Raw genomic sequence first — 15,947 nt, forward strand, 5'->3', positions numbered from 1 at the left:
TTCAGTTGAAAACTTCTTTTTGACCCTTAATTCTGGTCACCTTTAAATTAAAGTAGAAATTCCACTGCAATCAGCACAGTTGGATCTTTACAGACAGTTATCTGTGCCTCAGCATGTATCCTTATTATCATGAATGTTAGCAGGTTCTACTTCCTATCACTTAAATAAACAAAAGAAATGCATGTAATGGTCCAAAATATTTGTGCAGGTCAGTAAACGCCTCTTGCATTTCATTAGAAATTTACAGTCAATGTATTTCTGATCCCAAAAAGGGTACTGAACAGCTACTTCTGACCACTCACCTAGTCAAAATAAACCCGACGGAGGGTCAGACACTTTATTCTGAAATTTGTTCTAGGGGAATTTTAAAATTAAATAACTCTCCGCTGTGTGCCACAGACATAACTGGTAATGGTACAGCCTGACTTCCTCCTCCTTCAGAAGCCTCTCTATGCACAGCCAGCCTCATACCTCACAACATGGGAGAGTTTTTAAGCAAGCAGTAGCTATCAGTTTGTGGGTTTGGGAGGTGGGTTTTTTGTCTCTACTCTTATCCTCCACATCCGCAAATGCCACCAAGTTCTCCCACCTCTGAATCGTTACAAAAATTTAGTGTCTGTTGGTACTTCAGCTAAGAGAGTGTAAAATACCACACTGACTTAAACTAGACAACAGCAGTTTTAATACATTAAAGAAAAAAGTGTATTTTACTGTGTGTGCATATCAGGAGATTTCACAGCTCCTTGGGCTAACTTGGAAGGACAGGTTAACAAATACAACTGATTCCCAGTGCACCTCCCGCTTTCACCAAGTTCACAGATAGTTTGAGATTGGATTTCCAGTAGTTTATATTTCCCTTGGTATGGATCTTATTATGCCAAGTGCCATTCCATATTTTTATCAATGATCAGAAAGTAAAACAAATTTGGGGAAAGATAGGTGACATCATAAATCCTAAGAAGGAAGCAGCAGTACCAGACACAACAGGTAAACTGGGTCTATTCAAATACAACATGTTTCATAACAAAACACAAGGTTAAGACATCTGTGACTAAGAAACACCTGCCATACTTACAGAATGCATGTTGGAAAACACTGATTACACTTTTCCTGAAGTACGCTGGAAACAGATCAACAAGGTGTAAGCAACTAACACTGTAGGGGCCCCTATAATGTATAATGATTGGCAAAGAGTACAGGTATGCAAACAAGAAAGAAGCAGGACCAAAGAGTAACTCTACTTTTCAGGTGACATTAGTGGCGGCAGCGTTACAATGCTGAAGACACTCCAGTTGGTCACATTTGTAAAGTTTCAGAAAAAAACAGAGCAAGAAGGAGATGGACATAAAAAGGATAGGAGAGCTGAAGAAAATGTTTTACAGTTAGAATCATTAAGACCTCAATCTGTTCACCATATCAACAGCACTGAGAAGTCACTCTGGGAAGGAAATGCCAGCTTCAGGGAGGTTTTTAATCTAGCAGAAGAGAGTAAAAGCACTGGACTGAACCTAAAGCCAAACTAATTACAGTAAAAAGACATATTTATACCAGTGAGGGTGATTAACCACTGGAACAAGCACAAACAGAAGGATGGGTTTTCCATCTCTTGTTTTGTTTGCATCAAGGCAGGATAACTTTCTGATTAAACCTGTCTTCCAAAATTCAAGTTATTCTCTGATTGAATGTACTTACTGAGCTTAATAGTGACATAAGTGAATGGCCTAGCACCCATCCTTCTAACGTAAAGTTTAACAAATGAAGTTCTGTCCCTGAAAAAGATTGCTTCTAAAGGACTCAATAAAACTAGATGTATGCAAATAAGCAGAAAAGGGAAATAAATAACCCATCAGCACAGCTACGAGGAACAACTCTTTTTCTCTGTATTTATAGCATGCATTTTAAAGGAAAAATTTCAGAAACTCAAAAATCAGAAACATAGCGGGATACGCCTCTAATTTTTGCTAGTTACCTGCCTCAGTTTGGTTCTTCATGCTAGATAAGCAGATGTTGGCAGCATAAGTCTGGCTGCATAACAGCTGTAAAGCTCCACATTCAAAATCGGGATGGGAGCACCAGACAGAGAACCTACAATCCTGCAAATCCCAATTAATCACTGCATGACTTGAAGACAAGTCTGACCTGTAGCTAGTGTGATGGAAAGAAGCAGGGATGGCTTCCAATCTCTACTTCTAGGACTGTCTGCTTAAATTGAGTTAAATGGTCAGTGGGTGAAAAACAGAAACAGAGCTGGGAACAAATACCAGAATTCAGAAATCCCGGCTGCCCAGAGAGTATCCAAATTACTACCCTACACAAACTTTTTTCTTTTCTCTGTAAGTGGAATTGAGAATTTCACCCTTCAGCCTTGAACGACATTAACTAAGGAGTCAGACAAAACTCTTTTCAGTTGCCTCAGTTCCCTAGTGATGAGCTCTAGACAGCTGCAGGCTGACAATGCTCAGTACTGAGGATGTACTAGATGCCATATTGAGATATCTCGTTCTGGTTCCCTGGGTTTGAACTCTTAAATCCAAACACAACATTCTGAATTCCACTTTGGAAGAAAGACACTTAAATATTAAGCCAATGAGGCATTGCATTTGCTCAAAATATCTATTTGTCCTAAATCTCTGGTTATGCCTCTTCACCCATTAATTTGCCCATAAAATACTAGAGTTGTAAGGTAATATTTATGTGCCATGTTGCAAAAAGCTTGTCAGTTTTTAAATGATATTGAAAATGCAACAAGACTCACGGTGGACACAGTTCACAGCAGAGCTACTAAAGACTGTTAAGTGGAATTATAGCAAGAAGGATGTCACATAATTGCTGCTCACTGACAAGAAAATTCTACCCTATCACACATGGAGAGAAAAGCAGAAAGAGAGAATGAGATGGGATGTAGGTGGAAGGCTTTGATCTACTTAAATTCTCTAAAAGCCAGACTGAACAAAGTATGAAGGACAAGTGACTAGAAGGAAAGGGAATCAGGAAAGATTCTTTATTTAATTTTTATATGGAAAAATGTTTTAAACCTTTTTTGAAAATCAACTGTGAAAATTCATGCACTGAATTTTCATGTTGCTGAATTGTCACTGTAAGTCATGTGACAAATTCTATGGTATTTTTTGCCATAGTTCTGTAAAACACAAAGAAATAACTCAAGTTCCCAAATGTATTCTCCAGAGATGTTTAATATAACAAATATATTTTCCAGGTAAGATTTTACCAAAATAAAAAACCAAACCCAAAACCCAACCCCAAACAAAAAAACAAACCAAAACAAAAACCCTGAAGAAACACAAGCCTCTTCCACTTAGAATTTACTAGAAATAGCCTGGAAGAGTTTGTCTTGATCTTATTGTCAAACCATATTTAGCTTTTATTAGGCATATAAAAAACTTACCAGAGAGTCATGAAAAAGCTAACAGAGAAGTCTATCTTTTAGATATTTCTATGGCTTAGCCACTCTCCAGTCACCAACATATTTCCAGTGTAGGCTGCTCCATGGTTTTAAACTTATTGTTTTAGACAGCAAGGAAAAAGGACAAAAACATTGGAAGAAACTTCTAGATCATCTAGTCCATCCTCTTTCTCAAGGCATAACCAAATGTCTGTATCTCATTCTGGACTAATATTTACATAATTTACTAAATTTTAGAGACTGCAACTGTGATAGCTCCATGATTTGCTCATTCTGTGTTGTTATGTACTTATCCTTATTATCAGGCAGTTTTGCATAAGGTCTTATGTGAATCTTCTCAAGCACAGCCTAAGTCTACTGTTTCTTTTTTCATCCACGTATTATTTTATTTAACAAATGTGAAGGCTGTTTTCCTTTCAAAGGCTGATCACAGTGAACATGAAGTCCTGGACAGGATCAGCTGAGCTGTAATAAACTGAGGAACCACGGTGAACTAATCACTAAAACAGAGCACAGTGTTAGGAGTGGGCAATCCAAGGAGACAGGTTAGACCACTGTCCCTGGCAGGAAATCCCCCAATGAGTCAAGAAAAGAAGAACTCTGTCCCCAGAATACTATGCAAAACAAAGGGGTTTGTTGACTGCAATGGTATAGGGCTTCCTACATTTCAATTCCCTACCTCTACCACAGTTGTCTTGGCAGCTTTGCACATAGGTTGGTTGAAGTTTCTTGCAGTTTTCCTGTGAAAGAAAAGGAATAAATATTAAAAGTTGTAATAGTACGAGAGAAGATTTTTCAGCGATAAGCTACTACAAGTATCTCTGTAATATAAACATCACAAATCTTTTCTCCAAATAGCTACAGGACTGATAAAAAAAAAATAGGAGGGAGGAAAAAGTATTACGAAATTGTGTAAGATGCATATGAAATCAAATCCTATTTTGCTACATTAGAAAATACTTATTACAGCTCTTTTGACTTTTAATCACGACATTGTTTAAATGAAATTGGGCATATAACTGATACCTTCACTCATTAGATCCAACAGCAGCAGTAAGCTGGGCTTTGTACAATGTACCTTCCCATTATTTCACTGTATTTCACTGCACAAAGAATGAAATTAATCTCCACAGGGGGGCCAGCACAGGGCCTAACAACCTCTCAAGTCCCACATATGCCTTCAGAATTCAGACTAGGACTTGGGATAGCACTTTGCACAGTAGTAAATTTAGTCCAATTCTCTTGACTGAAAAAGCTGTGCCAGTTTTGGTGCTCACTGCAAGACTCTGGCATTCATCCTAAGTATTCCAGTAACAAGGAAAAAGAACCTTCAGGGAATAAAAGTAACACATGACATGTATAACCATGCTGGGATCCTAATAAGCACCATGAAAAACAAGTGACTTGTGTCACCCCCTCTCTGTATTTTTCACAAAACAAACAAAACTATGTGGCCTAATATTTAAGAAAAATTATGTATATTTTAGCAGGGTTCCACTGATAGCTGCTCAGCATTTTTCTCTTTTAAAAAGTAGGATTCTTGAAAATTTTTCATCAAAATGCATGAACTACGGTTCAAAACCTCCTTTCTCCCCGGGTCCCTTTCCACAGAAGCATTTTTTTTTCTGACCATCCTTGTTTCCCAATGCCTGCTCCTCCGTTCTTCAGCCTTTTGTGCGATGACCATGCCTAGTGCTATAGTCATGCTGAACTTTGGGATGCTGCTGCCACCGCGTGGCTTTAGGGGAGGTAGAGCATTGAAATGTCTAAATCCTGAGACTAACGTGCAGGTTGAACAAGATTTCTAGTGCAGAGAACTACAGAATCAAAGCTATACCCAAAGACATCTATCTTGGAGAAATCTTGTTTTATTTGCAATACACAGCAGCTGTGAAGCCTCTAACAGAGGCTACAGAAGGGACAATATCTTTTGTCTGCAGGTCTCCTCTGTGGCTGTGTAAATACAAAAGGATGTAAGAAGCGGAAACCATCAAAAAAAAAAAAAAAAACTTGAATTCTTCTCTTAGTGCATGAACACAATACTAGCTAGTAGTGATTTAGGGAAAAGTACCCTCAACTAAGCAGAGTAGAAAATGAGAAGAAAAATAGAGTTACAAAATCTGAATTAAAATAGCAGGGGAATGGATACAGATTGGGGAAGGCAGATGTGGAAACAAAGAATTCAGTATTTCATCCCAAGTGACTACTTTTCCGAGCCAAAGACCTTCTCAAGATCATAGTGGCTGGTCTGCCAGTAAAAGAAACTGATATAAAATTATTTTTACATAAGAGGAAAAGTTACAAGAAAACATTTCAATGTCAAATTAAGAAGACTTAATGGGCTTAATTCAGACCCCATTTATAAAAGCTTAGGCAATTTAGAATGTTCTTGGATAAGTAAAGTTGTTTCTCTCACAAGAAAAAAATCAAAGGTCTTATTTCTAAAGAACACATCATCCAGAAGAAGAAAAAACAGAAATATTATACTTATTTTCCAACACAGAATAATGTTCACGTTTTTGGAGTATGCAATCCAGAAACTAGCTAGCCAAGTATGCCTTTTTATTTTAAGATAGCTTTCTGGACATCTAGAGTCAGCAATGAGTACAAAGTCCATTGTTCCAGCAATGGATTCCTAAGCTGACCCAAAGGCATAAGAACAGCTGTTCTCCCAAAGGCAAAAGATAGCAAACTAGTTCATAGCAGACTAAACTAATGCACTACATCCACTACATACCTAATGGTGCAGAGATGAAGGGGCACCTCAGATGTGAGATGAATTTATGTATTGCAGAACCACTTGAAGCATGAAAAGATGATCTGACATGACTGTCTGTGACAGCAGGAGCCCTGACTCCAGTTATCCCTTCAACATCTCTGCTTCTTTGTCCAGAGTGTACTTTCATCAGCACCAAACCACACCTCCAATTGTAAAGTGGAAGTATATTATGCTAGAACAGCTCCAAAGCAGAATGGTACCAGATGAAAAGGGAGGGGAGCCAAAGGAGGTAGAATATCCACAATAGCCATGGCACTCCCTGCTGTTGTCCCTCACAAGCAAAGCTCCAAAGGAGCTTAAGAAATGGAGACACTCTGTTCCACTAAGTAGAACTAGTACCGGCATCAGACTAAGAAGGCAAAATGCCTATATACGCATCCTTTCAGCTGGCACAGGAACAAGGTGGGATTATTTCATTATGTTTGAGGGAGTCTTGGATTATTTGCCTTGATAATGGTGCACTATACCTAAGAATTATTGTCTACTGGGCCAGACACAGGTCTTATTAGGCAAAAGCTGTGGTGCAGAATAGTCCACCACAGCATGCTGTACGGAACAAAAGAGCTAGGGGACACAAAGTATCATGTAGAAAACTCTGTTTAAAAAATTGCTTTCTAAAGGAGCTGGTGCCATTTTGGATCCCCAAGAAAACGACAGCTTGATGTATGAGACTAGACAAAAAACCCTCATGCTGGCCTGTGGTCCAAATAAGTCTACCTAAAGTACACCCTTTAGATTTAAAAAAGCTCTTAGCTTAAGGGTGATTAACAGTTTGGCAGACACTCCATTCCTATTGGCTCCACAGATACCAGAGTCACGGGAAACACTTTATGAATAGTACCACACTGCTGTGAAAGTGGCGGCAGATGTGAGCAAGCACAAAGCCTATGTCTATCTAGGCATACCTCAGCAAACAGAAGTCACATAATAAAGAAAGTATGGAAGGGTCCCACTGGCAGTGAATACATACTCAGCATGTAGCACAATGTCAAAAATAGGTTTTCCTTTTCGTCCTGTAGATAACAGAACTATTGCTGTTATACTCTAATCTATTACAATTTCCTCCTCTGCTGTCTCCCACAGGCTATGAGATGGGCCCATGTGTTTCTCTGTTGTAGGCCATGAGGTAAACCTGTGTCTCATCCAAAACCAGAATGGGTCACTGCTTATCATGAGAAAATTCTTTGAAGCTAGCAATACTCTATATGGAATAAGACACTGGATGATGATGTTTCCATCTTTGCTTAGTTACACTTGAAAGGAGTCAAGATTTTTAAGTCTCCACTCTAGATGGAAGTAGTATTTGGTATCAACTGTATTGTGTGAATGTGGGAGACATATGAAGACTTCTGAAAGGAACAGGAGGGAGAGGGAAAGGTGTAAAGAGAGACCACAGGACATAAAGGAAGAGGGGGGAAAAGCGAGAATGCAGCCAGGCTGTTTCTGTGGAGACTGAAAGAATTTTTCAGAGAAAAGTAAGCATCAGTAGACAGATATGGGGTAAAAGCACAGACAGCAGAGGCTCAAGATCAAGCAAAGACAAGGTCAAGGAGGAAGACTGTTTCCTGTATTCCATCTCTCAGAGTCTAAGGAAAGCAGTTTAGCAGCCATCAAATTCATGTGCACGCACACAATTAAGTTCAGTTTTCAATCCCAAACCATCATGTTTTGCCAGTGGGCAAGCCAGGATATCAAGAGTTGGGTAAAATAAAAAATTCTTTCTTAATTTTCAAGTATTTAAATTTAATATTATTATTATAAGATATATAGATAAAAATTTATGTGAATTCATGCATATATATACATATATACACAAAGAAAAGCATTACTTTATTGGTATTATTTTATCTGCATATTTTTCAGTTGCTTTTCCAACTCCGTGTTTGTTTTAATACATACAAAGACAGACTGCACCATTCAGCATCTTGTAGAAAACTGCAACTGATTGCCATAACAGTTACCTTCTCATCTGACAGCCATAAAACAAACAAATAAAAACCAGATGTTAAACATAAGCAAACCTCTCCTGCTTCAGTTCAGGACAAACCTGAGCACAAATATAGCAACTCAAATAAATGATGTTATCACTAGTGCAACACCCGAACTTATTACTACAAAAAATGTTTAAATTCATATGATGCCTCCCCCTACACCACTGAGATCAAATCGACTTTAAACATACTTTTCTGGGGACAGAATCAAGTTTTCCCATCACTGATTGTCCAGGAGACTGACTCAGCTTCCCTCTCTTCTGACATAGACAAACCTGCACTCCTTGGGTCAGCCTTCAATTACACAAGGAAAAGGACCCAAACTAACATGAATATTGAAATGAACAGAGTGTCACTACATTTCTCCAGAGTCATAATGACATCGGTCTGCTATGTCTCACTTTTAACTACCAATGTTTTATTTTACAGCTATGTTTGAAAACTCAAAAGTCATTAGAAAAAGCAATTATATTTTGGGCTTTATAGCTGTATAACTTGACAGTAGGGAAAGGCAATATGAAAGAAAGTGGAATCAGTAAAACATTATTTTACCATCACACGGGAGATCATTAAATAATCTTCTCCCGTTGGTAAACAAGTCATACCTGAAAATGATGTTTCCTGCACGATCAGCCTTCCATGCCTTCACTAGAGCAAAATCTCCAGTAATTGACTTCTCCAGAATAAAGTGACGGCCATCAAACTCTCGCACCTACAGAGAAAAGTACACGACTGAGATGTATGTTTCTTCAAACAGACCTCCCATGTAGTATTTATTTTATGGGATTAATTTTACAGACTATTATATTTAAACTTCCTTTTGTACTACATAAAGTTTTATCTGAAAAACTGTAGCTCAAATGTGTAATAAGGGAGAAGCAGATAAAGGCTGTAAACCCCAGTTTTATCATAGTGTCTCTGTTTCGTGAAACAGAACAAGAATCAGATCCATATTCCTGCTGCTCCATCTACTGGAATTAGACATGCTTTCTCCTGCACATCTACCAGCTAACAAAAAACCGAAGTGCTAAAGCAGAACTGTTGAAAAAGATCATAATCACTGCCCACCACCAGAAACCCAAATATAAAACAAAGTCGATTTGAGACAGACTACTCAAATCACATCATCTGACAGGCTGAATTTCATTTGGTTTTCTCTGCATTTATGATCATATTTGTAATGATATGTGCCTGAAGCCAGAATATGTAACTGACAAACAGTTAGTATTTTAATCCCATATAGAAACATGAAACAGCATTTCTCTTAACAACATAGAAGGTTAGAGTATACAGAAATACTAACTGAGAGCTATTTAAAATTGCTGAGAGGGGGAGGAATTATGACAGAAGTGTATCAGAAGTCAGGTTTTCGGTCCTGTAAAAGGAGATCTGAGCTTTTATAAAATGACACTTGCATTCAAAATGGATTTGGAGAATGGATTTGATCAAATCATGCTAGTCATGTTATTAGCCCCCCAAAAGACTGAGGAGAGTAAGGAAAACTTTTCCACAACTGTTAGAAGTAGAAGAAAAATGTTATCAAAATCATAAGTTATCTAATAAACAAAACTTTCCTTCAATTGGTAAACATAATAATGACGTATTCAGTAAGAAAATTAAGGAAAAAAAAGACTAAGTAAATTATTAGATACTGAAAATAGCCATGTATAAAATACGTGAAAACCAGGGGCAGGGGGGTGGGCAGAATTACCTTTACCCCAGAGACATTCTTGAGGTAGAATTTAATGCTGTTTGAAGCCTAATTGGAACATACAGCATTAGCCCCATCCGTTTCTTCAAGTACAGTTATGGCACTGAGAAATCTCTTCCCTTCTCCAAATTCTACATCCAATTTCAATATGAAGCCCTTGTTTCTCACTTGGAAGCCACACTCTTTTCATTTCTTTGCAATTCCAAATACTCAGCTTAAATTGCATTTCAACTGTTGGCAAACGTGTTTCCTGAAAGTGTCAACTGAGCTCCTCCCTGCTTAACAGGAAAACGTCCCATCTCTTCTAATGCTAAAGCTTCATGTACAGCTGCAGGGCTACTTACTCCATACCACAGTATTTAAGGACTACCTGCCCCACTAATAGGAGGTTGTTCTCAGTCTGTACTCTGCACTGCAGTGGCCTGGTCCAAGATTTTGTCTGAATAACCTGGTCAGATAACTGTCAAATGAAGAGTAACTCAGCAAGGTAAGTTTTCACTTGGACCAGTTCTTGATGCTACGTCACTCTAAAGCTGTAAAAACTTTTCTAACAAATTACAGAGGACAGAAGTAAGCAGTGGGAGGAAAACTAATGTGTCTGGTACCACAGACATCCTGTTAACCCAACATACCGAGGTTAAACTTGGCCAAGAGGTGCTTAAACTACTGTTTATCTTGGAAATGTGTAAGAAATTCAGTTTTCAAAGCAGAAGACTTCCTAGTAACAAACTGGCATCTTACCTCTCTTGGCTGGCTGGCAATGGCAATGGTGCCATCTGTGTTGTATTTGATAGGTGCACCCCCTTCCTGCACCAGCGTCCCATAGCCAGTACTAGTGTAAAATGCTGGGATTCCTGCTCCTCCTGCTCTAATACGTTCAGCGAGCGTACCCTATGGGAAAATATATTTAAGAACTAGTCATTTGGGAACAACAAATCAAACTTTGATGAATGGCTTGCATGAACTTATTTTTATATCCTGTTATTTGGAGTTTTTTCTTCTGAACTCAGCAGACCATTACATCTATTTCTTCCTCCCATTTTAGCTCACCTTTGTGGGATTGGTACTGGATATGGCAAGAAATGGTTCACACATGGCCATAAATTGCTCAAGAGCACACCATCACACAACTCCCTCTCAACACACAAGCCTCAGCACTTTGCTGTGCCTCTTCTCCGTCAGCTTGTTTCCCAATCCATTACTCTGAGCAGAGTACAAAGTTCTTTTTCTCTTTCCCACCTGGCTACATATGCTCAGTTTTTCTTTTATAACAGTCCTACATATTTACTTTTCATGCTCCAACATCTTAAGAAAAACTTCATACCTCACTCCAAGTTGAAACAGCCAGGCACAGCAGATTGAGAAAGGAATCTGGGTTGCCCATGCTAAGAGTACCAACAAGCTGACAGAACAGCATTTCTACTCTATTTGACCACCCCATCTGCACTCTGCTCTATGTCCAGCTGTACCACAGATATTAACAGCCCAAATTCCTCATCAGCCTCAATTACAGACTTATGGCCAAAGTCTGCCTGCTTTTCACTAGTGTCCTTTCCAAATTTTTTTTATATTTTTCTGGGTTCAAAGCAAGACAAGACTGTCATGGTCAATTGTCTAGCTTGAAGGCCTCCAAGACATAGGTTGCATTTTCCCCAGTTATCCTGCAAGAAACACAATGACTTCTGGTAGGTTTACAAAATGGTGGCAAGAGGCAGATGTGAACCACGCAATGATACAAAGTCCTGTGTTCCAAGCAGTCTTAGCATTTCAAGATCTCACCATGACCTCTCCCTTACTGTGGAACAAGGACACAACAGTCCTCCATTTTGCCTAAAGTCATACCAAACTTGAAGAACATTTTCCAAAAGGTTGTTTTACCGTGACACAAATATTTCAAATCCCCATATCTCCTAGCAAGTCATTAATTCACCTTATTGTTTACCATTGCACACCGTAGACCCAGTATTTTCATGCTGGATCTACATAGCTTGTCTGTGCAGTCCACAAAGCCAATTACATGTCTAAGGAGTTCAAGGTCTTCTGGATGAAAGCATTGAACTTTAAGTACAAAGAAGAAAAAAAAAAATCGTGAGATTTGTGACTTCTGAAACATGAGAAGCGACAAGTACCTGGTTATTTCCATGTCAGCTGACTGGGTATAAAAGGAGCTTTTCTGCCCATCTCTGGGATTCTAAGAGATATTCCCAAGCAATGGAGCCCGAGACTCTCTTCTCCATAAAAACTCGACTGTTGCTTTTCCCAGAGACTTACATCAATAGCTGTTTAAAGCCCAAAGGTTATGTGTCACCTTTAGAAGTGCAACACATTAACATGCTGTAAGCTTTAAAGTTAGAGTACTAATTACACAAAACTAAATCTCAATAGAATGTGACTGATGCTCATGATTTTAGGATTTCATTGCATTCTGGCCATTTGGGTAGCTTGGCAGTGCTAAAATAATTAAAACTATGGTGCTAAAAAGTAAAGTTGTAAGTATTGGCTCATAACACTATGCAGAGATTAATTTAGTTAAGATTTAATGAACAAGCCCTGAAGAGTTGTCTCACAATGAACTGAAATCTCCTAATTTGATTCCTACCCACTAGATGGCAGACAACGCACAGGCAACATCCCCAGAAGCACAAGAACTGCCACCAATATGGGAATTCAGCAACTCCCTTACTTTTTCCCCTTTTATGGGCCACAGTAGTTAGCATACTTCGTGTTTTTTTCTACAGTGTGGAAGGAACTACCAAAAATCAAACATTGTACAATAGAATATACATATGTGTGTGTGTGTATATATATATATACTTGAATGTAATGTAACAAGACATAAAAGGAATTCACACAATATGACCAGTGCAGTCTACAGCTCATGATCCTAAAATGGTGTATTGGGTTTGCATGGCAAGGTTTTGGTAGCAGGGCGGGGCTACAGGGATGGCTTCTGTAAGAAGTTGCTAGAAGCTTCCCCTGTGTCCAACAGAGCCAATGACAGCTGGCTCCAAGACAGACCCACCGCTGGCCAAGGCTGAGCCCATCAGTGATGGGGGTAGCGCCTCTGGGAGAACGTATTTCAGAAGGGGGCAAAAAAACCCTGCAAAGCAGCAGTCAGAGGAGAAAGAAGTGAGAACATGTGAGAGAAACAACCTTGCAGACCCCAAGGTCAGTGAAGAAGGAGGGGGAGGAGGTGCTCCAGGCGCTGGAGCAGAGATTCCCCTGCAGCCCCTGGTGAAGACCATGGTGAGGCAGGCTGTCCCCCTGCAGCCCAGGGAGGTCCACGGTGGAGCAGATCTCCACCTGCAGGTCCAGGGAGGACCCCACACTAGAGCAGGTGGATGCCCGATGGAGGCTGTGACCCTGTGGGAATCCCACGCTGGAGCAGGCTCCTGGCAGGACCTGTGGCCCTGTGGAGAGAGGAGCCCACGGAGCAGGTTTTCTGGCAGGACTTGTGACCCCGTGGGGGACCCACGCTGGAGCAGTCTGTGCTTGAAGGACTGCAACCCCTGGAAGGGACCCACGCTGGAGCAGTTTGTGAAGAACTGCAGCCCGTGGGAAGGACCCACGTTGGAGAAGTTCATGGAGGACTGTCTCCTGTGGGAGGGACCCCACGCTGGAGCAGGGGAAGAGTGTGAGGAGTCCTGCCCCTGAGGAGGAAGGAGCGGCAGAGACAGTGTGTCACGAACTGACCCTAACTCCCATTCCCCGTCCCCCTGCGCCACTGGCAGGAAGAAGGCAGAGAATTCGGGAGTGAAGCTGTGCCTGGGAAGGAGGGAGGGGTGGAGGGAAGGTGTTTTTTTTAAGATTTGGTTTTATTTCTCATATCCTACTCCGATATGATTGGTAATAAATTAAACTAATTGCCCCGAGTTGAGTCTGTTTCACCCGTGACAGTAACTGGTAACTGATCTCCCTGTCCTTATCTCAACCCAAAAGCCTTTCATTATATTTTCTCTCCCCTGTCCAGCTGAGGAGGGGAGTGATAGAGCGGCTTTGGTGGGCACCTGGCATCCAGCCAGGGTCAACCCACCACAGAAGGCAAGTGCCATCTGTCTTTACCACACGTCTGCACACAGGCAAAGGACTGCAAAATAATTTTATAATTATTACCTTACCTGAGGTGTAAGCTCAACTTCAAGCTCACCAGATAAATACTGGCGTTCAAATTCAGCATTCTCTCCAACATATGATGACACCATGCGTTTTATCTGCTTAGTCTGAAGCAGAAGACCAAGTCCAAAATTGTCAACACTGTAGAAAAAGACAGACAATACCCAGCATTTGTAACAGTTTTGTTGTATTTAAAGCACTTGATAAACTTTAATGACTTAACAAGCTAGAACAAAGTTATCTTTAGATGTAAGGAATTGGAGACAAAAATAAAATTCCAGTTTTTACGGGGGAAAACATCAAAGCTACAACTAAAATTTAGGAGTCCAGTGCTCAGACTTTACCTCTTCCAAGGCACTGTTTACATTCAAAACTTCCTTTTAAAGACATTTCACATGTAACAGCTACAAATACCAGCTTAGTAGTGTTATTTTACATATCTGCTCCTTTAAAAAGCCTTACAAATTAATAAAAAAATCACACATGGCATAACCTGGCTTTGAGTCAACAAGACTTATTTTTGTTTAAACTCTTGCTCCCCAGGAAAAAGGCAAGTGATTGCTTAGCAGCTCAAGGAGAAAGGCACAGTCACATTTTTAGTGCTAGTTTGTATATAAGGTAAGAGAGTATTTGTATTTAAATTTTCTTATTACAGGGAATAATTAAATTTCTTATTAAGAAATTGCCTACTCCAGCAAAAGATATTAACACTGCATTCAAGATTTTCTCATCTGTGTCATATTATCAGCTTAAACTGAATGCCAAAGATAACATACAATGTAACATACATTTTTCTTGTGCCAGTGCTTCTAATTCTGATATCCTAAAGACATTACTCTCTATTAGTCTTTAGTATTTTTGTGATGTTTCTCCGCCTATATTGTGTAGTGACGGGACAAGAACATATTTCAAGAGTTCCTGTGGCCAAGGGGCTCTGTAAAAAAAGCTGTTTCAACTTGAAAAAACATGAGGTTAAAAACTAAAAATGGAAATAAACAGAGTTGATATTACGAAGGCATGTTTCTTTCACATTTCCAACACATTATGCAGGATGTTGGCAGACTGGTACATGTGTCCAAAGCTCCTCTGTCTCTGCAACAATGAGTGGAGAACTCAGACCTTCCACTCTCACTACGGGAAAGATACCATGATTCAGAAAGTGATGTGTATCTGCCACTAGTTGTGTCAATTCAGTATGACTTAATTATTCACACAATGGCGCAATGTCATGGTTTAACCCCAGCCAGCAACTAAGCGCCACGCAGCTGCTCACTCACTGCCCCCCACCCCCCCACCCCGAGATGGGGGAGAAAATTGGGAAAAGAAGTAAAACTTGTGGGTTGAGATAAGAACGGTTTAATAGAACAGAAAAGAATAAACTAATAATGATAATGATAACACTAATAAAATGACAACAGTAGTAATAAAAGGATTGGAATGTACAAATGATGCGCAGTGCAATTGCTCACCACCCACTGATTGACACCCAGTTAGTCCCCGAGCAGCGATCCCCTGCCCCCACTTCCCCCAGTTTATACACTAGACGTGACGTCCCATGGTATGGAATACCCCGCTGGCCACTTTGGGTCAGCTGCCCTGGCTGTGTCCTGTGCCAACTTCTTGTGCCCCTCCAGCTTTCTCACTGGCTGGGCATGAGAAGCTGAAAAATCCTTGACTTCAGACTAAACATTACTTAGCAACAACTGAAAACATCAGTGTTATCAACATTCCTCTCATACCGAACTCAAAACACAGCACTGTACCAGCTACTAGGAAGACAATTAACTCTATCCCAGCTGAAACCAGGACACTTAAGATTTCAGGATAGGAAATAATGAAAAATACTAAAAGAATCCTTTAAGAAACCAAATCCAGTATCCAGCACGCCATATTAACATGCACATGTGCTTACAATATATGCATCCTATT

The 15,947-nt window shown here is 39.9% G+C and overlaps 1 protein-coding gene across 3 annotated transcripts in view; it reads right to left on the bottom strand.

Moving 5' to 3' along the window:
• OXCT1 (3-oxoacid CoA-transferase 1) overlaps positions 1–15,947 on the bottom strand; it is an 85,039-nt gene that overhangs the window by 53,157 nt on the left and 15,935 nt on the right. For all 3 annotated transcript variants that reach the window (XM_069776627.1, XM_069776628.1, XM_069776629.1), the window contains exons 4-7: positions 14,024–14,159; positions 10,647–10,796; positions 8,800–8,906; positions 4,104–4,164 (exon numbers count right to left, since the gene is read on the bottom strand). In XM_069776627.1, the coding sequence (XP_069632728.1) occupies positions 4,104–4,164; positions 8,800–8,906; positions 10,647–10,796; positions 14,024–14,159 (454 nt within the window). The remainder of the gene's footprint in view (positions 1–4,103; positions 4,165–8,799; positions 8,907–10,646; positions 10,797–14,023; positions 14,160–15,947) is intronic.

Source organism: Haliaeetus albicilla, chromosome Z (assembly GCF_947461875.1).
Source record: "Haliaeetus albicilla chromosome Z, bHalAlb1.1, whole genome shotgun sequence".
NCBI lineage: Eukaryota > Metazoa > Chordata > Aves > Accipitriformes > Accipitridae > Haliaeetus > Haliaeetus albicilla.